The 27529-nt window shown below is 44.6% G+C and overlaps 1 protein-coding gene across 4 annotated transcripts in view; it reads left to right on the top strand.

Moving 5' to 3' along the window:
* LOC135526162 (fibroblast growth factor receptor-like 1) overlaps nt 1-22212 on the top strand; it is a 66682-nt gene extending 44470 nt beyond the window's left edge. For all 4 annotated transcript variants that reach the window (XM_064954297.1, XM_064954296.1, XM_064954294.1 and 1 more), the window contains 4 exons: nt 15929-16006; nt 16857-17141; nt 17666-18019; nt 18475-22212. In XM_064954297.1, the coding sequence (XP_064810369.1) occupies nt 15929-16006; nt 16857-17141; nt 17666-18019; nt 18475-18887 (1130 nt within the window). In that variant the 3' untranslated portion in view covers nt 18888-22212. The remainder of the gene's footprint in view (nt 1-15928; nt 16007-16856; nt 17142-17665; nt 18020-18474) is intronic.
* Nucleotides 22213-27529: the final 5317 nt, after the last annotated feature.

Genomic DNA, 27529 nt, shown 5'->3' with positions numbered 1-27529 from the left:
CGCATGTGTGGTTCCCACTGTGAAGCATGGAGGAGGTGTAATGGTGAGGGGGTGTTTTGCTCGTGACAGTCTGTGATTGATTTAGAATTCAAGGCACACTTAACCAGTGTGGCCACACAGCATTCTGCACTATCATTTTTCAACAGGACAATGACCCAAAACACTCCTCCAGGTTTATGGCTATTTGACCAAGAAAGAGAGTGATGATGTGCTGCATCAGATGACCTGGCCCCCACATTCACTCAACCTCAAACCCAATTGAGATGGTTTGGACCACAGAGTGAAGGAAAAGCATGCAACAAGTGCTCAGCGTATGTGAGTCACCAGCTAAAATTGGTCTTATGTGGCAAAATTTGAAATTGGATATAAATCAAATCGTTTTTTTTTATATAGCCCTTCGTACATCAGCTGATATCTCAAAGTACTGTACAGAAACCCAGCCTAAAACCCGAAACAGCAAGCAATGCAGGTGTAGAAGCACGGTGGCTAGGAAAAACTCCCTAGAAAGGCCAAAACCTAGGAAGAAACCTAGAGAGGAACCAGGTTATGTGGGGTGACCAGTCCTCTTCTGGCTGTGCCAGGTGGAGATTATAACAGAACATGGCCAAGATGTTCAAATGTTCATAAATGACCAGCATGGTCCAATAATAATAAGGAAGAACAGTTGAAACTGGAGCAGCAGCACGGCCAGGTGGACTGGGGACAGCAGGGAGTCATCATGTCAGGTAGTCCTGAGGCATGGTCCTAGGGCTCAGGTCCTCCGAGAGAGAGAAAGAGAGAATTAGAGAGAGCACACTTAACTTCACACAGGACACCGAATAGGACAGGAGAAGTACTCCAGATATAACAAACTGACCCTAGCCCCCCGACACATAAACTACTGCAGCATAAATACTGGAGGCTGAGACAGGAGGTGTCAGGAGACACTGTGGCCCCATCCGAGGACACCCACGGACAGGGCCAAACAGGAAGGATATAACCCCACCCACTGTGCCAAAGCACAGCCCCCACACCACTAGAGGGATATCTTCAACCACCAACTTACCATCCTGAGACAAGGCCGAGTATAGCCCACAAAGATCTCCGCCACGGCACAACCCAAGGGGGGGGCGCCAACCCAGACAGGAAGATCACATCAGTGACTCAACCCACTCAAGTGACGCACCCCTCACAGGGACGGTATGAAAGAGCCCCAGTAAGCCAGTGACTCAGCCCCTGTAATAGGGTTAGAGGGAGAGAATCCCAGTGGAAAGAGGGGAACCGGCCAGGCAGAGACAACAAGGGCGGTTCGTTGCTCCAGAGCCTTTCCGTTCACCTTCCCACTCCTGGGCCAGACTGCACTCAATCATATGACCCACTGAAGAGATGAATCTTCAGTAAAGACTTAAAGGTTGAGACCCGAGTTTGCGTCTCTTACATGGGAAGGCAGACCATTCCATAAAAATGGAGCTCTGTAGTAGAAAGCCCTGCCTCCAGCTGTTTGCTTAGAAATTCTAGGGACAATTAGGAGGCCTGCGTCTTGTGACCGTAGAGTACGTGTAGGTATGTACGGCAGGACCAAATCAGAGAGATAGGTAGGAGCAAGCCCATGTAATGCTTTGTAGGTTAGCAGTAAAACATTGAAATCAGCCCTTGCCTTGACAGGAAGCCAGTGTAGGGAGGCTAGCACTGGAGTAATATGATCAAATGATTTGGTTCTAGTCAGGATTCTAGCAGCCGTATTTAGCACGAACTGAAATTTATTTAGTGCTTTATCCGGGTAGCCAGAAAGTAGAGCATTGCAGTAGTCTAACCTAGAAGTGACAAAAGCATGGATTAATTTTTCTGCATCATTTTTAGACAGAAAGTTTCTGATTTTTGCAATGTTACGTAGATGGAAAAAAGCTGTCCTTGAAATGGTCTTGATATGTTCTTCAAAAGAGAGATCAGGGTCCAGAGTAACGCCGATAAGTAGAGAGTAGAGTAGAGACTCAGAACTACAAAATTGTATATCATACACTGCATTTGAGGAACAATGGCAAAGTAATTCTGCTTTGAAAGTTGATCAACTTGTAAACTCACTATTGAGAAAAGGGCCTTTGAAAGTTTTGGTATTTACTGGAGTGCTCTCCTTTGTCGACACCTATTTAGCATTGTTCACACCATCTTAAGCCAGCCCCAACCATCTCTTTAAGGATTCACATGTGAGGTCGTGCTAAACAGTGAATAGTATAGTAAAGATTAAGACTAAAAGTAGTAGTAGCCTAAAATAAGGAACAATTCCAGGTAAACATTGTGTCCAGATACATATTTTTAAATAAATATTAGATGACACTTACGCAGACACGCTTGTCTAAATTGATGGGTAATGTGAAATGCCACATCCAGTGGTGGTAAAAGTACTAAATTGTCATACTTGAGTAAAAGTATAAAGCATTTGAAATGTCTTATATTAATCCAGACGGCACAATTTTTAATATATATATATTTTATTGACGATAGCCAGGGGCACACTCCAACACTCAGACATAATTTACAAACGTGTCACGTTCTGACCATATAGTTCTGTTATTTTATTCTTTGTTTTAGTATGGTCAGGGCGTGAGTTAGGGTGGGCAGTCTATGTTGGTTTTTGTGTTCGGCCTAGTATGGTTCTCAATCAGAGGCAGGTGTCGTTAGTTGTCTCTGATTGAGAATCATACTGAGGTAGCCTGGGTTTCACTTTTAGTTTGTGGTGTTTGTTTCCGTGTGAGTGTTTGGGCCACATGGTACTGTTTCGGTTTTCGTTTTGTTCACATCGTTTATTGTTTTGTATTTCAGTGTTCAGTTCGTTTTGAATAAATCATCATGAACACTTACCACGCTGCGTTTTGGTCCAATCCTTCTTCCACCTCTGAATGCCGTTACAAAACAAAACATTTGTGTTTTGTGAGTCTGCCACATCAGAGTGATGAACAGGGATGTTTTTTCTAAGTGTGTGAATTGGACAATTTTCCTGTCAAAATGTAACTTTTGAGTACTTTTGAGTGTCAAGGAAAATGTATTGCGTAAAAAGTACATTATTTTCTATACGAATGTAGTGAAGTAAAAGTTGACAAAAATAGAAGTAGTAAAATAATGTACAGATACCACAAAAAATGACTTAAGTAGTACTTTAAAGTATTTTTACTGAAGTACTTTACACCACTGCCCGAATGCCTTCACACCAGTATATTAGCATACTATATATACACTGTTACACATGTACTTATCACATAGTATTTCATACATAAGTTAAGGCTTAAAACCTCTTGGAACTCCCCATCCCGGATCCGGGATCGTGACTAAAGCCTCAGGCTCATTAGCATAACGCAACGTTAACGATTTCTGAAAATCGCAAATAAAATGAAAATAATGCATCTGCTCTCAAGCTTAGCCTTTTCTTAACAACACTGTCATCTCAGATTTTCAAAATATGCTTTTGAACCATAGAAATTGACTAATTTGTGTAAGAGTATGCAAAGCTAGCATAGCATTTTGAGTAGCATTTAGCACGCAACATTTTCACAAAAACCAGATAACCAAATAAATAAAATTATTTACCTTTGAAGAGCTTCTGATGTTTTCAATGAGGAGACTCTCAGTTACATACCAAATGCGCAGTTTTTCCTGAAAGCGTCTGTGTGTAGGAGAAATCGTTCCGTTTTCTACATTGCGTCTGGCTACCGAAACGAACCAAAAATTCAGTCACCTACAACGTAAAACTTTTTCCGGATTAACTACATAATATCGACGGCGAAACATGGCAAACGTTGTTTGGAATCAATCCTCAAGGTGTTTTTTCACATATCTCTTCATTGATATGCAGTTCGTGGAAGCTTGCTTTCCTCTCTGTATCCCATGGAAAAATACTGGCAGCTGTCTTTTGCGCACCAATTTCGGCGCAGGACACCGGGCGGACACCTGGTAAATGTGGTCTCTTATGGTCAATCTTCCAATGATCTGCCTACAAATACGTCACAATGCTGCAGACACCTTGGGGAAACGACAGAAAGGGCAGGCTCATTCCTCTCGCATTCACAGCCATATAAGGAGACAATGGAAAACAGAGCCTCAAAAATCCTGCTCATTTCCTGGATGCCGTCTCATCTTGGTTTTGCCTGAAGCTCACATTCTAGGGCACGCACAGAAAATATCTTGGTAGTTCTGGACACGTCAGAGTGTTTTCATTCGAAAGCTATCAATTATATGCATAGTCGAGCATCTTTTTGTGACAAAATATCTTGTTTAAAACGGGAACGTTTTTCATCCAAAAATGAAATAGCGCCCCCAGAGCATCAACAGGTTAAACCTGAGTGAGGTGCACATGTACAGTACATAAACAGATGCATGCGCCATATATTTATGTGGTGGACACTTGATATGGTCACATGATATTGTTGTGGTATGTCACAAAATCATATTACGACCACACATATCAATATTTATTATATATCAATATTATAACGAAGTGGATGGTCTCTACAGAAGGTGTAAACGATAAAGCCAAATGGTTACTTGCATAGTAGCAATATCAGAAATAGATGGTGTTAATGTAAATAAAATATACAGTATGTACAATAACAATATCAATAACGATAGTGATAGACGAGGTAGTTGTATGCATACAATCAGGGTTAAAGTGGCTGAGCAGCAGGAAAAAAAATAGTAGCAGCAACGTATGGTGTGTGTTAGGAGAGAGTCATGTAAATAGAGGCACTGCAGATAGTGTCAGGTGTTGTTGCCAGCCATTTCTTTCCAAACCAGCACCGTACCATCCTCCAGTCCAACCAGTTGTGGGATGTTGACCCCTGTCACAGTGCTGTCCTTCACAACAGCAGCAATCTCAGACAAAGTGTTCACTCTGGTCTTTCTGAAGCGTTGCTTGATGAGGTTAAAGCACCAGTCAGGGGCAAACGTGGTGTGGCCTATGATCAGGAAGTGAAGGTCCAGATTCTGGTGGAGCTTGTGCATGGCCCACCAGGCACAATACCAGAACACAAACTTGTTCTTGTTTTGGCCACTGCAGTTATCACAATTCAGGTCCACTCTGTAGTTGGTGAAGAAATGTTGCATGTTGTTGATGACTGCGCTGCTGCCTTTGCTTGCTTGGTCCAGCTCTCTTTTTGACGACTGTATGACTGGTGGATTAGAGTCAGGCATGTTCTACTGATTGATGCTGATAGACAAATTCCAGATACAAATATTTTAGCATTATAATACAATAGATGTGAAATGGCATTCTGAGATAACATCACTACACACAGTTGATACAGGTAATGTTAGCTACTATATCTAGCCAGCCATCTAACGTCAGCTGGCTAGCTAACAGCAAGCTTTAACTATCGATACAAACTGATTTTCATAGCTAGCTAAAGTTAACCAATAGGTTCAATGTTTGCTAGTTAGCTAGCTAACATTAGGATATAACTAGCCATGCGAAATTGCATTCTGAGAAAACTGCACTAATGTTACACACACTTCATACACAAGTTAATGTTAGCTAGCAAGCCAACCACCTAACTTTAGCTGATGTTAGCTAGCTAACAACGAGCTTTATCTTGGGGTCTTTTGTTTAGACACGTCACGTTAACTTTAGTTAGCTAGCTAAACTGAAATATAATCCCAATCCATAGAGTAATGTTACTAGCAATACAAACCGATTGTCATAGGAAGCTAAAGTTAACCAAATAACGTTAGCTTCATTGTTAGTTAGCCAGCCAGCCATCGAACTCCAGCTGGCTAGCTAACAGCAAGCTTTAGCTTGCAATGAAAACAGCTTTCTGTCAAAATTAGAAATGTATAATTTCTGAGTCTGTCGCTAGAGTCTTACCTGTAGCATAAACTCACGTAAAGTCGTACATCGCCTTGGTCTGTACAATTGCGCTAATTGAAACTAATGCGTGATAGTGAGAAGGAGAGATGTTGTGTTGGAAAATTGCTTTTTTTCACTCGATCTGTCCAACTTTTCACCTTATCGCCTCTAAAATGTAAATAAAACACTATAAAGAGTTTATATAATGTGTCATTAAATACCTATTTGAAGGTTTGTGTCGAATTTGAATCTGGTTTTTAGGGCGGTGCTAAAGTGATCTTAGAAGTAAACAGCGGCTTTGAGAATGATGATCACATGCAATTATGACGAAAAAATGACTAGGTATCCCCCCTTACCCTCATCACTGTCCATTTCTTGTTTTTAAAGGATTATAGGATTATAGAAGTGCTACATCTGGTGGAGAGAGATTGTAAGACAGAAATAGTTGCTTTATGCGTGCTGTACGTTACGACATGACACGTCAAGATGTAACAGAGCATCCACTTTTTAAACTTTTCTCCAATACTATAGAGCAATTACCATGTCAATCAACGCTTGAATAGAAACGTAGTTCACACCCCCGATTTTGACGTCAACACAGTCGCTACAGTCCCATTCGTTTTCTTTGTAGCCTCGTTTGAATGTTGTGGTTGCGCACATTTGTACGGAATGGGGTGAGTTTACGTTATACGTTGATGAAAGCTTCACGGCAGACTGCAACCCATTTTGCAAGACATCCTTTGTTTCTGTTTAGTTTGCACAGCTTGTTTGGCCTATTGTGTTCCACTGATTTCAAACCGAGTTATTTTCAGTGAGAGAGTCAGCATTGCATGGCACGATTGTTGTTCAGAAAGTAGTCCATCACAACTTTTTCCCACAGACCTTAGGTGATAGCGCTTGATAAATTCAGGGCAGAAATTTTATTTGTTCTCCATGGCTAACGTTATATCTTTCGGAAAACAATGCAGTATAAAGGATTATCTACGCATTACGAGCAGCTCATTTTATAGACACAAGATGCAACACCGCAGACCAATCCAAACTCATCTCTCGGCATGTCCAGCCCACTCATTATCTCAGCTAATCATGGCTAGCGGGAAGGTTACTCACTTTCTCTGTGGCTAAACGAACTAAGCTCGTAATGTATCAATGTATTCATATTTACAGTTGACATACAAGTTTGATATTAAGGCACATGAAAGTTCATTTCTGTCAAACAATGCATGTTGTTTAAAAACATATTTTTACATTCTAAAGGCTCTCCTGTGAAGGCTCTCTTGCGACATACGCCTAGTTTCCTGAATTGGGTCACATATGTGGGAAGTCCTTCAAGACTGTTGGAAAAGCATTCCAAAGTGAAGCTGGTTGAGAGAATGCCAAAAGTGTGCAAAGCTGTCATCAAGGCAGCCATGGCTACTTTGAAGAATCTCAAATATAAAATATATTTTGTTTTGTTTAACACTTTTTTGGTAACTACATGATTCCATGTGTTATTTAATAGTTTTGATGTCTTCACTATTATTCTACAATGTAGAAAATAGTAAAAATAAAGAAAAACCCTTGAATGAGTAGGTGTGTCCAAACTTTGACTGGTACTGTATGCATAAACTGCTCCAAACTGTTTCAGATGGGAAGCATGCCGACGCCTTGAGAGGCTTCCGTGAGACAAACAGAGGCCTGTAAGGAGGTATTCAGTCGTGAATCCATGTGGGACCTGGGTGGTTGAGTCTATCAACCTTGTGTGGGGGTTGTATCAGTCCATCATCCTAATATGGTAGAGGGTCAGAGGGCTCAGGGATCCACTGTATCTTCTCCAGCCCATCCATATACCCATTTTAGGCAAATCTTTGGCTTTCATACGTGACCCTGAGTAAAAGAAGTGTGAGTGTGATATGAAGCAGCCCCTGCACGCAGGCATGAGGAAAATGTGCTTTCCAAGTGAGGCAGAAACCAGGCTTGAACAGAAACCAAGGTTTGAACAGTGAACTAAAACAGGCTTTTGGCTTTAATCCCAACACCCCCCTCGTTTTCCAGTGTCCCTCCGTGGTGGAGTGGCACTTGAAAATGTAGCAGCAAGTGGTAGAGAGAGCTAATTTAGGACTAGGGAATGGGACATCACTCTCACATCAAAAACCGCCCACGGATACCACTCAATTAATTTATTACGAGCGTTGTGTTTTTCACAATGTGGCAGTAATAGCTTTCCTTACATGTGACTGACCGGCTCGAATTGGTTTTATGTAGCAAAATTTGAAATAGTATTTTTTTACATTGGATAAAAGTAGACACTCAGAGCTAGAAAATGGTATATCATACACTACAGGTGTGGAACCTCACTTTTGAGAAAATGGCCTTTGAATGTTTTGTTACATCGTTCACACCCTCTTCGGTTTTAGCCCCACCCATCTGTTTAAGAGTTGATCCAAGCGTTTTGTCCTAAAACAACAGCAGTCAAGCACCCAAGCTAACTGGCTAATGTTGGCTAGCTTGCTAGCTACTTTCAGACACAAATGAGAGAGCAGCTCACTGACCATTTTACCCACCCTAGCAGAGATGATTGGCTGTATTTATGTCATCCAGAGCATTGGTGACTGCAACTGTGCTGCTGGCAACAATTTACACTTTTTTGCCAATGTTTACTGACACTGGTGCTCTGAAATCTGAGTTGATAGCCAGAACGAATTTACCAGCTCCGTCTATCAACAGTTGTCGCAGTGACATTCTATTGAAATGGTTACTTGCATAGTGGAGTCTTTTGTTAAGACCTGTAGCCAGCTAGCTAAACACTGAACCATAATCCCTACTCATGACATTACTTTACTGCATGAATCTGCAGGTTCAATGTTAGCTAGCTAACATTAGGCTATAACTAGCAAAGCAAATGGCTCTGAGATACAAATAATATTACTACACAGATCATACACGTGATGTTAGCTAGTGAGCCAGCCAGCTAACGTTAGCTAGCTAGCTAAGAGTACACTTTAACTTGAAATGAAAACGACTTTCTGACAAAATTAGAAACGTCTTCCGAGTGGCGCAGTGTTCTAAGGCACTGCATCGCAGTGCTAGCTGTGCCACTAGAGATTCTGGGTTTGAGTCGAGGCTCTGTCGTAGCCGGCCGCGACCATGGGGCGGCACACAATTGGTCCAGCATCGCCCGGGTTAGGGGAGGGTTTGACCGGCAGAGATGTCCTTGTTCCATCGTGCACTAGCGACTCCTGCGGTTGGCCGTGTGCAGTGCACACTAACACGGTTGCCAGGTGTACGGTGTTTCTTCCAACACATTGGTGCAGCTGACTCCCGGGTTACTCCATGTGTGGTGTTGTCTGTGTCACACTGCTTTGCTTTATCTTGGCCAGGTCGCAGTTGCAAATGAGTACTTGTTCTCAACTAGCCTACCTGGTTAAATAAAGGTGAAATTAAAAAAAGTGGGAATTGTGTCAAGAAGCAGTGCGGCTTGGTTGAGTTATGTTTCGGGGGACGCATGACTCTCGACCTTCGCCGCTCCCTAGTCCGTACGGGAGTTGCAGCGATGAGACAAGACTGTAACTACCAATTGGGGAGAAAAAGGGGTAAAAAAATATATCTCAAAAATAATTTAAAAATACAATTTCAAACGTGTAATATCTAATTTTGCTAGCTAGATTATCTTACCTGGAATGGATGCTTCTGCCTTTTACGGATGCCATCGTTGCCCTAACTTAGTTTGAAGATGTAATCCGGAGACAGTTGTTTTCGCCATCTCCTTAGCTATCATACTTCAATTCCACTGATTTCAAAACTCGGTCCTCCAGAAAGTGGAGAGCACATCTTATGCAGTTCTACTACGGGATATATATTTTTTAAAGAAACATTAGACAGGATTACCTACACATGCTGACCAGCTCAAATAGACAGAAGCGTGCTACACAGCAGACCAGTCTGAGCTCATCTCTCGGCATGTCCAGCCCACTCATTATGTCAGCCAATCATGGCTAGCGGGAATGTTGCTGTCTTTTACTGTGACTAAACCAACTAGGAACGTAATTTAACAATTGTATGCATATTTACATATACATTTACATTACATTTAAGTCATTTAGCAGACGCTCTTATCCAGAGCAACTTACAAATTGGTGAATTCACCTTCTGACATCCAGTGGAACAGCCACTTTACAATAGTGCATCTAAATCATTAAGGGGGGTGGTGAGAAGGATTACTTATCCTATCCTAGGTATTCCTTGAAGAGGTGGGGTTTCAGGTGTCTCCGGAAGGTGGTGATTGACTCCGCTGTCCTGGCGTCGTGAGGGAGTTTGTTCCACCATTGGGGGGCCAGAGCAGCGAACAGTTTTGACTGGGCTGAGCGGGAACTGTACTTCCTCAATGGTAGGGAGGCGAGCAGGCCAGAGGTGGATGAACGCAGTGCCCTTGCTTGGGTGTAGGGCCTGATCAGAGCCTGCGGTGCCGTTCCCCTCACAGCTCCGTAGGCAAGCACCATGGTCTTGTAGCGGATGCGAGCTTCAACTGGAAGCCAGTGGAGAGAGCGGAGGACATAACATACAAGTTTAGGAGGACATAACATACAAGTTTAAGGCATATGAAGTTCACATGTTCCAGAAGGTATTTAAGACAAAAAAATGCATTTTGATAAACAAAAAAAGTTTACGTTGAAATGGCTGTCCTGTGAAGTAGTGATGTGCGACATATCCCTAGTTTCCTGAAACGAGTCACATATTTCTCATGCAACGAATATGTACTTCCCATATGAACAGCTGAACAACAATGTGCCCGTAATGTATCCATCCTCTGGATGAGAGTAGTAGAGTAGTTTGACTTGAGGCACCGGTACTGCTTGCCATGGGGGAAAAAATTGAATAATCTATGGCTTGGGTGGTTGGAATCTTTAACAATTTTATAGCTGTCCTGTATGGCAGGGAGCTCGGCCCCAGTGATGTACTGGGCGGTCCGCACCACCCTCTGTAGTGCCATGTGATCGAGGGCGGTGCTATTGCCATACCAGGCAGTGATGCAGCCAGTCAAAATGCTCTCAATGCTACAGCTGTAGAACTTCTTTGAGGATTTGAGGGCACATGCCAAACCTTTTCAACCTCCTGAGGGGGAAGAGGCGCTGTCGCATGTGTTTGGACCATTTTACGGTAATTCTTAAGTGATTTGGACACCAAGGAACTTGGACATCAGAAGCTCTCGACCTGCTCCACTGTGGCGCCGTCGATGTGGATTGATTCGTGCTCGCTCCCCCATTACTTGTAGTGAATTATCAGCTCCTTGGTCTTACTGATGTTCTGGCACCACACCGCCAGGTCACTGACGACCTCCCTGTAGGCTGACTCATCATCACCGGTCGTCGTGTCATCAGCAAACTTGATGATGGTGTTGGAGTTGTGTGTGGCCACGCAGTCATGGGTGAACAGGGAGTATAGGAGGGGACTAAGCACACATCCCTGTGGGGCCCCTGTGTTGAGGGTCAGAGTGGTGGAGGTGATGTTGTCTACCCTCAAATTTTCTAATGAAGCCGGTGATGGAGGTGGTTAGCTCGTCTGTGTTATCGGCGGAGTCTCAAAACATATTCCAATCAGCGCTAGCAAAGCAGTCCTGTAGTATAATCTCTGATTCTGGTGACCATTTCTCAAACAGAGCAAGTCATGGGTAATTCCTGTTTGAATTTCTGCTTGTAAACAGGAAGCAGGAGTATGGAGTGATGATCTGATTTGCAGAATGACGGACGAGGGAGAGCCCTGTATACTTGCTTGTGGGTAGAATAACAGTGGTCTACAACTATATTGTCCCTAGTAGCATTGGAGACGTGTTGATGGAAGTTGGTCATCATGTGTTTTAGTGACCCAGAATTTCTGGCAAGCAGAACAGCAGCCTCTGGATGTAGGTTTTCTTTCAGGTTTACAGCGTTGTACAGTCATGGCCAAAGGTTTTGAGAATGACACAAATATTAATTTTCACAAAGTTTGCTGCTTCATTGTCTTTAGATATTTTTGTCAGATGTTACTATGGAATACTGAAGTATAATTACAAGCGTTTCATAAGTGTCAAAGGCTTTTATTGACAATTACATGAAGTATTTGCAGTGTTGACCCTTCTTTTTCAAGACCTCTGCAATCTGCCCTGGCATGCTGTCAGTTAACCTCTGGGCCACATCCACTGATGGCAGCCCATTCTTGCATAATCAATGCTTGGAGTTTGTCAGAATTTGTGGCTTTTTGTTTGTCAACCCACCTCTTGAGGATTGACCACAAGTTCTCAATGGGATTAAGGTCTGGGGAGTTTCCTGGCCATGGACCCAAAATATCGATGTTTTGTTCCCCGAGACACTTAGTTATCACTTTGGCCTTACGGCAAGGTGTTCCATCATGCTGGAAAAGGCATTGTTCATCACCAAACTGTTCCTGGATGGTTGGGAGAAGTTGCTCTCGATTCTTAGGCAAAATTGTGAGTGAGCCCACTACCTTGGCTGAGAAGCAACCCCAAACGTGAATGGTCTCCGGGTTCAGCACACCCACCTGGGACGTGAAATACTAGTCTGTTTGTGTTGACTTTAAACATAGAGAGCTGAACCTCTCAGTCCTTGAATGGGCTCCTGGATTGCTCTCTGTTTGCTTCTGGATTTAGAAGGTACTTATACAGTTGGCATTTGTAAGGGGTCCGACTGAGTTGTTAAAATAGCAGGTGTTTATCGTGGGGTCCCCAGTCTGAGTAAGGAAAAGTTGTAGCTATAGCTTAAGTTACCATCCCTGACTGAGCCACTGCCATGTTGCACTAGGCTGGCTCTCAGGATGTCAGCTCCAAATACAGATGTAGATACATTGGTATCATGCTGTTTTGATTAAATGGAACCCATCCCCTATCTGTTCAACAGATGGGGACAATGCACTTATGATCATCACAATGTTACACTATTTCTTACTAGTGCTTTAGTTGTAGTCTGGATACCAGTCTGTTTAGCTAACATTCCACTCCTGTCATTTGCCAAAGAATGTTAGCAAATGTGAGCTGAAAAGGTACTTTAGCTGTTCATTTGTTAGTTTGCCCTTCCTAGCTGCTACAGGGGAGCTTCAGAGCAGCTGGGTCCAGGCTCATATAGGGCAGTGGTACAGGGCACAGAAAAGATAGCCCAGGGGCCAAGAGTCAGCCCAGTTTTGGTCCTCTGTCTCTCCTGGTGCTGAGGTCCCTGAGAACCCTGCCCTGAGGTAGGATGTTGCGTGGTCCAAGTCGTTCCCCCCTCTGTGCCAGTAATCACTAAAGAGTAGAGGAAATGCTTAATGCCGGGTCAATCCTCCACTCGACAGAATAAGGCATCCCTAAATCTGACTTGCGCTTCCTTCCCATGGACCCATGTCAGAGAGAAAGGCAACCTGGGTAATGCACATGGATTACCTTATGAAATAAGCTGAATACTGGAAACAGTTCACAGAATGTTTAAACGTTCATATTTCGGACCGAGATGGAACTCAGAAATTGCAATGCGTAATCACATTTAGTAAATAGTATTAGTCCTAAATTTTGTTGCCTTGGCTCAGTCTAAAATAGCTTTAAAAGAAGCAAGTATCAGTTGGACAGCTTAGTGAAAAGGAACGTGTTTGATACCATTCCATTGACTCCATTCCAGCCATTATTATGAGCCGTCCTCCCCTCAGCAGCCTCCACTGTTGTGGAGGGCCTCTGCGAATTGAGTCTTTCAATGCAAGCCAAGCATACATAGTTTGGCCATTAAAAGCGATTAAAACTCACACACCTAGGAAATGTTGTGAAATGTCAACATTTAATAGCGCTGAATCAGTCATGTTTAATGAACTTTAAAAATGTTAACACTTCAAAGATGCATCTGGTGCGATTTTGACTGTTTTTATCCTCAACAGGTTGTTAATCTGTCAGTCTTTCTGTGTTGTTCATTCTTTTGTATGCGTGTAGTGGGTAATGCAGTAAGGTCTGTGCTGTGACCAAGGCTCGTAAATTTCCCCCTCCGTTAAGAGCCAGCCGTTAATACAGACCTGTGTAACAGCACCGAACTGTAATTTTTTCCATAAGCTAGGCTCTGGAGTTGTATAAATCAGAGTGCTGGGGGTGAAGACTGTAGCTAGTGCTGCACACTGTCAATCCTCAGGAGCTTTGAATGTGTTGAGTTGGAATAACAGTCCCTCTCGGATTTCACTCTCTAGTTTCTGCTCAATACGCAGAAAAGATTGCAGTAATTAGTGTGGCTTTGAGATAAATCTTAATTAGTTTGAAGCTGGGGGGGTAACCTTGGCCCTGTGGGGACTAGGTGTTATTTTGATAGTTTGGTTAAATGTCTGTGTTTAGTTGGGTGTAATGCTCTTGTCCGACCATCTTTGCATCTATGGGTTATTATCTGATATTGGGTACATCAATCTAAAACATGTTGTGGTAACGCTCTGGTTCTGAGAGTTTTTAACCCTTCACCACTTAAGCCACAATTGAACTGTGAAGAGTTGGCTTGGCCTGGTATCACCTGCCTCCCAGTGAATAAATGTGGGGAGTAGACACTAACCCACCCACCCTCTTGCTACTAGACTAGACTGTCCATACTGAGAACCAGTGTCTCTAAATTAAAATCCTAGAAGGACATGACCCTGTTGGAAAACAGAGCCCTACACCAACACCGGACTCAGGGATTTAAATTTCTGTTGACCAAACACCTGGCCCTCTCGAGCTACCAGCCTCGTTACTTGGCAGACATGAAAGCAAATAAACTGTGGGGTTACACAAACAGTCCTGTCACAGGGCACCCAAACAGTAAATGTGTGAAATGCTGCACACTGTTGTGCCTGAAGAAAGGGGAAAATTAGTTTGTTTTATTGAGAAACCTGACATCCCTCATACTGCATGTCTTTGTTTGACTTTCCATAAATCAGGGAGAGTTTTTGATGGGCGGGCTGCCGCGGGTGAGGGGGGGTTGATTTTCTGCAGGCATGGAGTGGTGTTTGGATGTATATCAAGAAATCTATTGCTATTTCGTGGAGGTTATATTACTGTATGTTTTTCTAGGCAAGACATTTGGCTTTTGATTAAAGGGTAGGGATCTGATCAAACGAGGGTGCGTATTGTTATTGAGTACAGCTGAACTTGAATGAATGATTTTCAACATGTTCTCTGTGTGTGTGCTCAGATTTAAGTGCACAGTGTAATCAAAATAACCTCTCATAGTGCCTTTAGTGTTTGAATGTGCATTAGACAGACTTGAAGAAAGGGTACTGTGGAAGGAGGGAGTGTAGGGGTCCACTGTAAGGAGCATTACTGAGTGATAATGAAGCTGTCAGATGCCCTATCATCAGTGGTGCTCTCCTGTCTTCTGAACATGCCGGTCATGTGGTGGAGGGAGGAGCTGGGGAGAGGGTGGTGTAACCAGAGTACCATACAGCAACTCATTTTACCACTTAGTCAGATATTACCATCCAGCACTATAAAAATATTTTATTCTTTTTTTTCTATTGGCATTTCAAATATATTCTCAGTCCAAATAGCTGAATCCAAAGACATTGTCTTCAAATCAATGCACGTGGAGCTCGCAGGTGGTCCAAGACAGTTCTCGGCTCGCTCTTTTCACAAGCATCGGTTTTTGATTGAGATCTTCAGCGCAGGCCAGCCAGTCCAATATTAGCACAGATGGCCACTGACAATAGATAAGTAATGTATCTGTTTAAACAAGTTTCCACTGGTTTACCCAGTCCCACCTGTTGTAACGTCTGATTCTTGCTTCTCTGACGAACTGCTCTGTGAGAGTATGGCCACATCTTGAAGTGGTTTTGTGGCGTGAAGTATGGCAGATCTGTTTGGCATTGACTCATCATTGTTAATCCATCTCCTGGAGTGAGATACTGGGGGTGGCAGGACAAAACTTTGAGCAGGACGAGTCACAGAGATGAGATAGGAGATATGATCTGGGGTCTTCAGCATCGTGTCCCATGTTACTGGACACTGGATTCTGGTTCTGTCCTAATCCCACTCCTACAGCCATTAGAGCGTATTGGGTCACAGCTAGAGCTGTAAAGGAGGTTACAGTGAGTTATAAAACTGAGGGTTTTTTTCTCCCACTGACCGTAATGCCCTGCTACCTTTGTCTGTCTTGTCTCTCTCTCTGTCTGTAGATGACGCCAGCACTGGGAGGGATGGAGCTGGAACAGCGGGAGACGCAGAATACAGCACTGACCAGTCAGGGAAATTTGGTAAGACACTGAGCACTCTCTCTCTGACCTTTATCTCTTGTTTCATCTGACCCTAGTTAATTTAGAAACAGGGCATTCTCTTACTGCTGGGTATGTAGTGGCCCGTACTCTAGTTAGGGGGTGTAGGTCTAGTTCTGCATCTGGAGACACCTGGACCCACTCTACCCTGTGTGTGCTTCTCTGACACACACACACAAATAACCCCCCACTCACCTCAACAGCAGGGTACTGTTTGCTTTGGTAATTGCCTCTGACAGGCCAGAGAGCAGGCTATTTAAGTGAAGTGTGATTGGGGAAACATTCCATCTCCCCCCCCCTCTCTCTCTCCGTTGGCTGCCGCTTGGACTCAGTGGCTGCAGAATGTAGCCATATGCTACCCTGGGCTGCCATGAGTATTTTTGCACTGTGAAGTGTGGTGGTGAAGTGCTCCCACTGAGCTGTGGCACTCTCTGCTCTCAGCTCTCTAGAAGGCCAGACCAGTCTTATCAAACTGGAGTCCACTACTGTATATATTTTCTCCTATTGACTCAATCTCAGCACAGTTTATATACAACAAGCGTTGAGCTGCTGAGTGAAAATTATTTTGTGAAGGTGCCCCTTGGCAGGTTAAATTATGCTGAGTAGTGCTACCACACCAGAAATACTGTTGGGTGTTAGAAAAGTTGTCAAATAAACAGACCTTAATTATTTTCTAAGTCATGCAGCGTGATTCATTACAGTATTTAATAGCTGTCTGATGTGCATACCATTATAAAACTTGTAAAAACATTCCTGTGATGTTCTCCCCAACAACACCATTTCTTTGATTGTAAACGCACTTTATTGCAAACAACCCTTTCTTTGATCGCAGTCCGACCACGCTTCACACAGCCAGCCAAGATGAGGAAGCGCGTGATAGCCAGGCCAGTGGGCAGCTCAGTACGGCTGAAGTGCATGGCTAGCGGGAACCCTCGTCCAGATATCGTGTGGGTGAAGGACAGCAAGCCGCTGACCCCTGGGGAGGTGGGTGAGGGCCGTAAGAAGAAGTGGACTCTGAGTCTGAAGAACCTGACCCCTGAGAACAGTGGGAAGTATACCTGCCACGTTTCCAACCGGGCTGGAGAGATCAACGCCACATACAAAGTGGAAGTCATCCGTAAGTTTGGTCACTTACTTTCAGTATAGATTTATTCGTTGTTGGTTGATTCATATGCTTGGGTCAATGTTGAATGGTAAGGTTGGATTAGCATTGAGCTAGGGTTGAAGTAGAGTATTGATGCAGTTGAGTTTGGAGGTTGGGCATGAACTAATGTTCACTGGCCAAATTGGTTTATAGTTGAGTATTGAGGATGGGGTTTGGGTTTAGGTTGGTAGTGGTTGATTTGAGTGTTGAGCTGTGAGGTTGGGTTAGAGCTGGGCTGGCTTGGCGTGGCGAGTCTCAGGCTCCCTCTCTCTAACGACATCTGCTCCTCATTGTATCCCAGCTGTGTGCTGACTTCAAAAACACATGTTTCTACCAAACACAGAAGCGGTGAGGATGAAGTGAATGCAGCTTGTGCTTTCTTGTGTCAAATGTGGAATTTTCTCCATCAACCTCATCCTATTCTAGCTGCAGCACGGAGAAAGAGAGGAAAGGAAAGTGCTGAACATGGCAATAACTTTGCTGTCTTTCCATCATAGAGCGGACAAACTCCAAGCCCATCCTGACCGGCACTCATCCGGTGAACACCACAGTAGACTATGGTGGCACAACCTCGTTCCAGTGCAAGGTGCGCAGTGACGTCAAGCCGGTGATTCAGTGGCTGAAGCGGGTGGAGCCGGGGAACGAGAACAAGTACAACTCCACCATCGAGGTGGGCGACCATCGCTTTGTGGTGCTGCCCACGGGAGATGTATGGTCCAGGCCAGATGGCTCCTACCTCAACAAGCTGCTCATCACCCGCGCCAAGGATGAGGATGCTGGCATGTACATCTGCCTGGGCGCCAACACCATGGGCTACAGCTTCCGCAGTGCCTTCCTCACTGTGCTGCCAGGTGAGTGGAACACCCTGCTACACCCTTACCTTGTTACACCCTGTTTAATCATAACACTCTGTTACAACCATATAGCACCCTACTACACCCTTACTCTGTTACATCCTGTTTAACCATAACACCCTGCTACACACTTACCCTGTTACATTCTTACACTGTTACACCCTGTTTTACCATAGCTACACTCTTACCCTGTTACGTTATTACTCTGGGTACACCCAGTTTAACCATAAGACCCTGCTACACCATTACCCTGTTAGATTATTACTCTGTTAAAACCATGTCATATCCTGTTACATCCACAACCAAACAAAACATGGCCTCATGCATAACTGAAGTGTTTGTTTGTTGTAATGGTTTTATTTTCTACTGTATGTATTCTCCATCAAGTTTTAATAGTGACATTTGACCAAGCTTCTCATAACTACTCAAATCTCATCTTCTCTCCCCTCCAGATCCAAAGCCTCACCACATCCCTGTCCCCACAGCCATCTCTCCTAGCCTGCCCTGGCCTGTGATCATTGGCATCCCAGCCGGCGTGGTGTTCATCCTGGGTACTGTTCTGCTGTGGTTCTGCCAGTCCAAACACCATTGCTCCTCTGGAAGGGTAGTTGCCACCCACGCCTCACAGCGCCCGCCTCCCCGGGTGTCAGCCTGCCCACCATCTAGCGGGGACAAAGACTGCCTGGGCTCTCTCACCTACGAGGAGTACATTACCCAGCAGCAGCAGCTCCTTCTGGCCCAGGGAGGCAACGGCCTGGAGGTCCCCAAAGTCTACCCAAAGATCTACACAGACATTCACACACACACCCACTCACACGTGGATGGCAAAGTGCACCAACACCAGCACATTCACTACCAGTGTTAGTTGCCACTGTCTCGACAGGGATGCTCATAAGTACAAAAGCACTAATTAATGCAGTGTTGGGTCGGCTCCCTACACCTTAACCTCCTCCACGTGCCCAGTCCTGCCTTGATCCTACAGACCCAGACAAACAGTCTGAGCCCGGGTGCTTCACACAAACCCCCTGACTGCTACATACTGTTCTGTACTGAACAAAGCCTAGGGGAACATGGATCCAGTCAGGATAGAACCCTCCATGAGGTTCAGAACAAGGGACATGGCAATGCCGTTCAGGAATCCCACATGTAATAATGTGAGTCCAAATGGAGTAACATTTCATACAGACATTTCACATTAAACTCCACTCTGCAGAGAAATAGAAACATTTGTTTCTCTAGTCTAGAACAATATGAGCAAACTCACAGTGGCTGAAATGAGTGAATGTATACATTTAGCTATGTCTCATTTGAGAGTCTTTACTCTGTATGAAAATGGCAGCATTTCCTGCAACACCCCATCTCCTCTCCGGCCTGCTTTCATGTGCAGTGACTTTGGAAGGGGCTAAGAGGATCATGTACAAAGGAGTAAGGTGCGATGTAAAGTGTTTGCAGATTTTATGGTTTGGTGATGGGTTGAATCAGAATCCTCCTGTGCCATCCTGTACCTCAGAAGCAGGTCAACCAGCAGAGACAAAGCGTGATTGAGTAAACAAAGGTCGAATGTATTCTGTTTCTCAAAATGGTTATCGTCAAGGAAAAGGACCTGCAAGGCATTACAATATATATTTGTCTATTGTATGTGTACGTGAATGGAAAATTATTTATCTGTAGTAGGAAATGGTATGAAATCCTTTAAAAGAAGGTTTCTTTACTGGAGGTAAAGGTCCCTAAAGCGTGAAACACACAGAGAATCTTACTACCAATAGACTGCCGATAGGTACATGTTTCGTGCCGACCCGGTAGCGTTGTTTCTACTTGTAGAATTGCAATACTGTTCAGTGGCCAACGACTTGACTTTGAGCCAATCAGAGAGCATGAACCCCCACGTGGGGAACCCAACGAGTGACAACATAAGGGAAAAAAGAGGGCAATTTCTCTGTACATCCACGGTCATAAGCCAGTCACACTTCATATGCAACATAGCTAGCTACCAGTCCATAGCCTAAGTGCACAGACTAGAGGTCTTCACGGGTCCAAAATGTTCTGAAATGGACCTAGGGCTTTCGCACCCTGACCCGATATAAATACATTTTTATTTAGAGACCCGAACAGACGCGACGCGACGAGATCGAGAACCGTTCCGAACAGACCTGGTCGGAGCCAAACCTGGTTAGATCCGAGTAAGGGAAGCAGCAGAAAAGTCATTTTTTAAACTACTTTATTAACCGGGGCTAATCAAGCGTGAGGGGAGAGAGAGGTGCCGCTCTAGCAGGTGGTGGAGCATGGAGGGAGAGACGGCAACCAACCAAGCTAACTCACGAGATAGTAGACTAATTGCTTCCCTATCTAGATTATTTATCATCAAATATGATACTTGTCTTGACTGCATCAAGCAGGGAAAAGCTAGCTAACTTTACCTAGCTAGGCTAATTGAGGCTGCGGGCATGTGCTTTCTCATCCTACAGTTACAAATAACAACAACTCCATTCAGAATATTAAGTAGCAGCCTTCCCGTTGGCTCTTGGTTGTTGTAGCCTATCCTTCTTCTTTAACGTTTAATTCCGGCATTTTTATTCCATCTTCCATTAGATATCTCCTAAATGTGCCACACACTTTTGGTTCTCGGACTGAATAGCCTATTGCCGCTTTGTTGACTTATGATTGGCCAACAACAACAAGCTACATGCGCCACGCTCCACTCTCGTGAAAAACAGCATAAATTATCAACATTTTCTCTCTCTGTCTACAGAGTCGCATTCGGATATGTACAGGCTCTTCCGGGACAAGTCAGTTAAAATTACACATACCGGCGGCCTTTGACAATCATATCAGATCCGACCCAGACCCGTGACATTATTTAGAATTCTGGATCCGGACCCGCTCGGGTCTTGGGTATTCAGGTACAGGTGGATCCTTGGAGACCTCTAGCACAGACGCATTGCACACTGAATACTTCTTCCAATTTACTAACCACTGTAGCGAGTATTGACATTATAATTAAATCACAATGGATTCATTTACATGAAACAGCTGCCTGTGTTAGCTGTCAAGTTAGCTAGCTAAGGACACTGCACTATGTTGTGCTAGTTTGCGAATATGCTGACTTTAGCTGGCTAGCTAAACATTTGGCTATGGGCTAGCACTGGCACTATGGGATTATGGAGAGTGAATTAAATTGGTCTGACCTGGACCTCCTGGGCACCCAATCACAAAAGAGTCATTCAATTATTGAATGCCCATCCCTACTTACCACAGCCACAAAGTCGTACAGGCCACCCATTCTTACAATTTCTCAAATTAAAATGTGATATTAAACCTAATCCTAAATTTAACCATAAACACACTGTTAACCTTATGCCTAACCTTAAATTAAGGCCAAAAGCAAATGTTGGTTTAAATGAATTTTTACTATAGACAAGGTTGACTTTGTGGCTGTGGTAACAAACCCTTTTTAATTCTCAGGTGACAATCTCTCTTTTTGTCTCTTGTCCTTTGGATGTGTGTGTATAATGTGTGCATAACTCTGACCACTATATGAAAGTGTGTAATATGTCTTTGACTGCTCATGTAATGGCACCCTTTTTAAGTTTTGGGAAGGGAGACGGAAAGCTTGCCAAAAACCAAATAACAGTATGTCAAGATTGCTGCATTGTCTGTGAAAAGTGTCCTCACCCGAATTGTTCATTTGTTTTATCCCAGTGTTTATGTGTCAAAGCTAATGGACTGCCAGATTATTAATCCATGCACTTATTCCAAGTATGTTGATAGTGTTAAAGTTAAACTATTGCCCTCAGCTTTCTTTTGAGGAATCGAGGACCATGGAATATCCCATGTCGAATTGACTTAAACATGTAAATCCTAAGTAATTGTCTAGACTAAGACAGTGTATTTAATTTATTTTCATAAGCAAGATATTTTTTTCTCCTACAATTGAGCATTATGTCATTTTTGTATCCCAAAAAAAGACCAACTCGTCAGTGGATTACATTTTGTCTTATAGTTACAGTGTAAGCTATATAGCAAATACGTAAGTGTAAAAAATATTTATATGTGCCGTTCAGATATATGGTAATCTTTGTATTGACAATCTTGTTCAGTCTATTGTCTTTTAGGTTAAAAAAGATTTTTGTCACATGGAAACATTTTAATCATTTTATTATCACCATTAAAATGATAGTAAATCTTCACAATTTGTGTTTGATATTAAGTTGTTCAGTAAATAGTGCTGTGCACAATGTATTGTGAGAGTTCAGTGACCAGCCGGAGGAAGACGACACAACAGCACCCTCCTCAAAGGATTGGTAATCAGTGTAAAGCCAATTAGTACACAGCTGGGCCCACTAATTGCTTTGTGTCTTCCTCTAAATAGGTGTGCCAGGAGAGGAGCTGGGGGAGGATTGGGAGACGGGAACCTGTGAGGACGTTGGTTTTTCCTACCTCAGAGAAAGCTTCTGTGACTGGGCACCTTGTCTCTCTGTTAACCTAGGCAGGCTTTAGGTAGAGAGAAGCATGCCTCCTGTTATGTGTAGACGATAGTCTAAGACAGGAGTAGCTGTTTGTTGTTTTGCTTTCCCTTTTTGGCCACAGCCTTTTGGTCAACGGCTTAGTTTATGTTTATTTGTTTTGTTACTCTGGTGTTTCAGTGTTGGACGTTCCCTGAGTTATTTTGGCCGGAAAAAAAAGACCCGTTTAGTAAACATTACAAAAGAAAAGGAGTCACAACCACTGCCTCTGGTCTGTTCATTTCATGCCTCCCGCCTGTGTTAGGGTGCTTTGGACAAGCTGAGCCATTCACAACTGGTGGAGAATGCAGATACTTTGAGGCAATACCACAACCTTTCCCCTTTCCCGTGGCTGTGGTTTATAATTTTTCTATTTATTATCGGAAGCCCACTACACCTGCTGATAGGCATGAGCGAAGAATTGCTGCATCAGCTAACGGCCTGCACTTTCGCCCAACAGGAGACCCTAGACCTTCTCCAGGCCGAAATAGTAGACCGCCCATCTCCCAGGGACTGTAGGATGCCCAATGTCAATGTGCTGATTCCATGTCTGACGGAGGACGACGATGTGGAGGCCTACCTTCTGGCTTTCGAACAAATGGCGCAGAGATAGAGATGGCCTCAGGACGAATGGGCGGGCCGCCTGGCTCCCCTGCTCACAGGCAACGCCCCAGGCGTACTATGACATTGTGAGGAAGGGGCTGCCGTGGATTATTCATGTCAGAAGGCGGAGATTCAGTCCCGCTATCAGCTGAACCCCAGAGACCGGGCCCAGAGGTTAGCAGGATAGTCGACAAGGCCAGGCCAGCACCGAGCCCCATAGTCAAGACTTTTGGTAAGGTCATGCCTCAGGGCCCTATACAGTGTTTCAAGTGCACCACATATGGTCATATGGCTAGACACTGCCCCAGTGTAGACATCCCTATGCCCACTGAATCATCAGCCACCCCCCATGACCAGGTGGAATGTCCCGCACCACAGGTATGTTGGCATGTGGAGCTGGCCCCGGCTCGGTGTGTGCCAGTGTGCGTAAGAGGGAGGACTGGGAGGCCTTCCTGGATTCGGGAAGCATGGTGTCTCTGGTACGGGAGGTCCTGGCCAACACGCCCCGTCTCGAGGCGGAAACTGCCATTGCCTGCATCCACGGGGACACCAAATGCTACCCCACAGTCCTAGTCAGCTTCCACTACCCCTGCCGGGAAGACTACCCTGATCGTATGACGGTACTGGTGCTACTGGGGAGGGACTGCCCCCTTTTCAAGCTTCTGTGGAGGAAGGCGGGGCTGGGGTGTTTCTATTGGCCAAGGATTATCTAAGATGTCGCTACGTATTGCAAACCTTGTGACACTTGCCAACGCACTGCTGCGAAGCGAACATACCGTAACCCTCTTATCCCTCTCCCAATTATGAAGACCCCGTTTGAGCACATAGCCATAAACCTGGGGCGACCCCTTCCGCATTCTGCTTGCAGACATGAGTATATCTTGGTGGTGGTGGACTATGCAACGAAGTTCCCAGAAGCTATTCCCCTGAGGTTGATGGCAACGAAAGCCATAGCAAAGAAACTGTATCTAATGTTCTCCCGAGCGAGCCTCCCGACCACCATTCTGACCAATCAGGGAACGCCATTCATATCCAGACTGATGAAGGATCTGGGTCAAACAAATAAGGACCGGTGTGTACCACCCTGAGAAGGACAGGCTTTGTGAACGGCTGAATAAAACCATAACAAGTGTGCTATGCCGGGTGGTGAACATGGACAGGAAGACATGGGATATGTTGTTGCCCCACCTCATGTTTGCGCTCCCAGTGGTCTCCCAGGCATCCACGGGCCTCTCGCCTTTTGAGCTGCTCTTTGGGCGGCCCTGAGGGACAGGAAGAATTGGGATATGTTGTTGCCCCACCTCATTTTCACGCTCCAGGAGTTCCCCAGGCTTCCACAGGCTTCTCGCTTTTCAAGCTGCTCTATGGGCGGCCCTGTCGCGGCATCCTTGACTAATCCAAGCAGGCCTGGGAGAATCAACCCTGCCTGTACCATTTCCTCATCGAACACGTCACCTTCGTGAAGGACCGAATGGCAGCGAAATTGTTGGTGGTGAGGGAACACATGACCAAAGCAGAGGAAACTCAAGCCCCGGCGTACAATAGAATAGCCCAGCCACGACAGTTCTGCCCAGGAAATAAGAAACTCCTCCTCATCCCCACGCCGGAACACAGGCTCCTGGCTCAGTGGCAGGGCTCATATGTGGTGACAGAGCAAGTGTCCTCGGTCAACTACAGGGTGAGTCAGCCCGGACAATGGCGCAGATATACCACATCAACCTTTTGAAAGCCTACGTGGATGAGAGGCAAAGTGCTTATGGGACTTAAGTCAAACGGAGAAGAACGTTCTCCAGAAAAGTTTACCTTTGGCACCACTCTTACGGCTCAGCAGATGCGAGATCTTGAAAAGGTTGTCCACCATAACCAAAGGGTCTTGGTTAACCAAATTGCTCTGCCATCGCATAGTCACTGAGCCAAGGAAGGTCCATCTCCAACCCTACAGGGTACCAGAAGCATGCCGGGAGATGGTACGGAAAGAGAGGAGGGAGATGTTGAAGATGAGTGTCATCGAGCCGTCCACCAGCAAATGGTCCAGCCATATCGAGCTGGTGCCAAAACCGATGGGTCTATTCGCTTCTGCAATGATTTCAGAGCCCTCAACACCATCTCCAGGTTCGACGACCTACCCCATCCTGAAGGTCAATGAGCTGATTGAGCGGCTTGGGAAGCCAGCTGTATGTCGACCATCGACCTCACAAAGGGGTACTAGCAGGTGCCTCTGGGCCCCGAAGACCGCCACAAAACTGCCTTTGCCAGCCTGGATGGACTATTTCAGTACGTTTGCCTCCCCTTCGGCTTGCACAGAGCGACTGCCACCTTCCAGAGGCTTATGGACACGCGGTTCCGTCCTCACCAGGCCCTCACTATGGGACTGAACGAGGCTAAATACCTTGGCTACACCATCGGAAGCGGTCTGATCAAATCTCAGTGCAACAGGTTACTACAGGCGGTTCATCCCAAGTTATGCCACCATCGCCACCACACTGACCAACATGACTAAGCAGAGGAACCCGGTGAGGGTGGTAGGACATCAGAAGCTGAGGGGGCGTTCCTCCACCTCAAAGACATGCTGTGCTCGGAGCTGGTGATGAGAGCCACAGATTTCCAGCAGCCCTTCACTGTCCACACCGATGCCCCAGCACCAGCTTGGGGGCTGTTCTGCCCCAAGGGGACGGGTGGAGGAACATCCCGTCCTATACATAAGCCGCAAGCTGTCCCGACAGGGAGCGGAAGTATGCGACCATAGAGAGGGAGGCACTGGCAATTAAGTGGGCACTGGAATACCTGAGGTACTATCTCCTGGGGAGGCGATTCATGCTGGTCACGGATCATGCGCCCCTCCAGTGGATGGCGGTCAAGCAAGACACGAACAGCCGAATAACAAGATGGTTCCTGTCGCTTCAACCCTTTAATTTCCAGGTGGTTCACCAATCGGGGAGAGCCCACAGCAATGCAGATGCGCTATCCCATCGAGACCCAGAAGTCTCGTCTGGAGGAAGACGACACGACAGCATCCTCCTTAGGGGATAGATACTCAGTGTAAAGCCAATTAGTACACAGCTGGGCCCATTAATTGCTTTATGTCTTCCTCTATGGCAAGAAAAAGTATGTGAACCCTTTGGAATTACCTGGATACCTGGATTTCTGCATAAATTCATCAAATTTGATATGAACTTCAAAACAATAGTCAAAACAATAGACAAACATAGTGTGCTTAATAAAGATAGGGCTGTCTGCTGCCCCCTTTGGAGTAATTGCATGCCCATATTAAACAGAAACAAAATCTGTCATAAATTGCAAATATATGCATGTAAAAAATATTATTGAATAGAAAACACTCTGAAGTTTCTAAAACCGTTTAAATTATGTCTGTATGTAAAGCAGAACTCTCAGGGCAGTCATTCTCCCAAACTCTCTCTTGTCATCATAAAAGTTGGCCCAACTTTGACGTCATCGCCCCCACCCTTCCCAAGCACCTACAGACCTGGGAACAGTTTCTATGTCTTCAGCGCGATGTCTGCTTTCAATGGGGCTTCTCATTGTGAGAATCGCTCGCTCACGAGAGTTTTGGCGGCCCAAAACCTTTCGGTCACGCAAAAAAAAAAGGTCACATTCATGCGCGCTCTCCTCCGGTGATCTCTCTCTTCCAAGATTGATTAAACGATGCTTGTGTTTCTGTTCGTCCTCAGGATTGTTGTGCACCTTTATAACATGCTAAAGCTTGGTTATGAACGTAGTTTGACAAGTTTAGTCGACATATGATATGTAATTTCGACGTTTTGGTGCGCATCCACTTGACTTTTGGCTGCATTTCAACCGAAATATGTCGTGTTTGATAACCGACAGACACAGACTTCACAACTAAACGCTGTTTTTGGTAAGTATAATTCCTTCCAGGTCTTCTGATGGAAGAACAGCAAAGGTAAGGGAATATTTATGTGTTAAATTTGGGTTTCTGTGGACTCCAAGATAGAGGAGCCATAATGCTAATTTCTGAGCGCCGACTCATATTACAGCCTAGTGAACGAATTCTGTAACGTTAAAAATAAATGTAACACAGCGATTGCATTTAGAAGAAGTGTATCTTTCTATATATATGCAGAACATGCATATTTAGTTAAAGTTTATGATGTGTATTGCTTGTTATCTGCCGGAGCTATCGTCATTTCTCAGGACATTTGAGTAGCATTTTTTGAACAATGCGTCATTGTAAACAGAGATTTATGGATATATATAGCATATTATTGAAAAAAAACATAAATGTACTGTGTAACATGTTATATTACTGTCATCTGATGAAGATTTCAAAAGGTTAGTGAATTATTTTTCTTTTAATCCTGCGTTTGTTGATTGCATATTTTGTTCAACTTGGCTATGCAAATTAGCTGTGTCTTCGGTGGTG

The sequence above is a fragment of the Oncorhynchus masou genome, chromosome 32 (genome assembly GCF_036934945.1).
Source record: "Oncorhynchus masou masou isolate Uvic2021 chromosome 32, UVic_Omas_1.1, whole genome shotgun sequence".
In the NCBI taxonomy this organism is placed as follows: Eukaryota; Metazoa; Chordata; class Actinopteri; order Salmoniformes; family Salmonidae; genus Oncorhynchus; species Oncorhynchus masou.
This window is presented reverse-complemented; position numbering and strand designations above follow the sequence as displayed.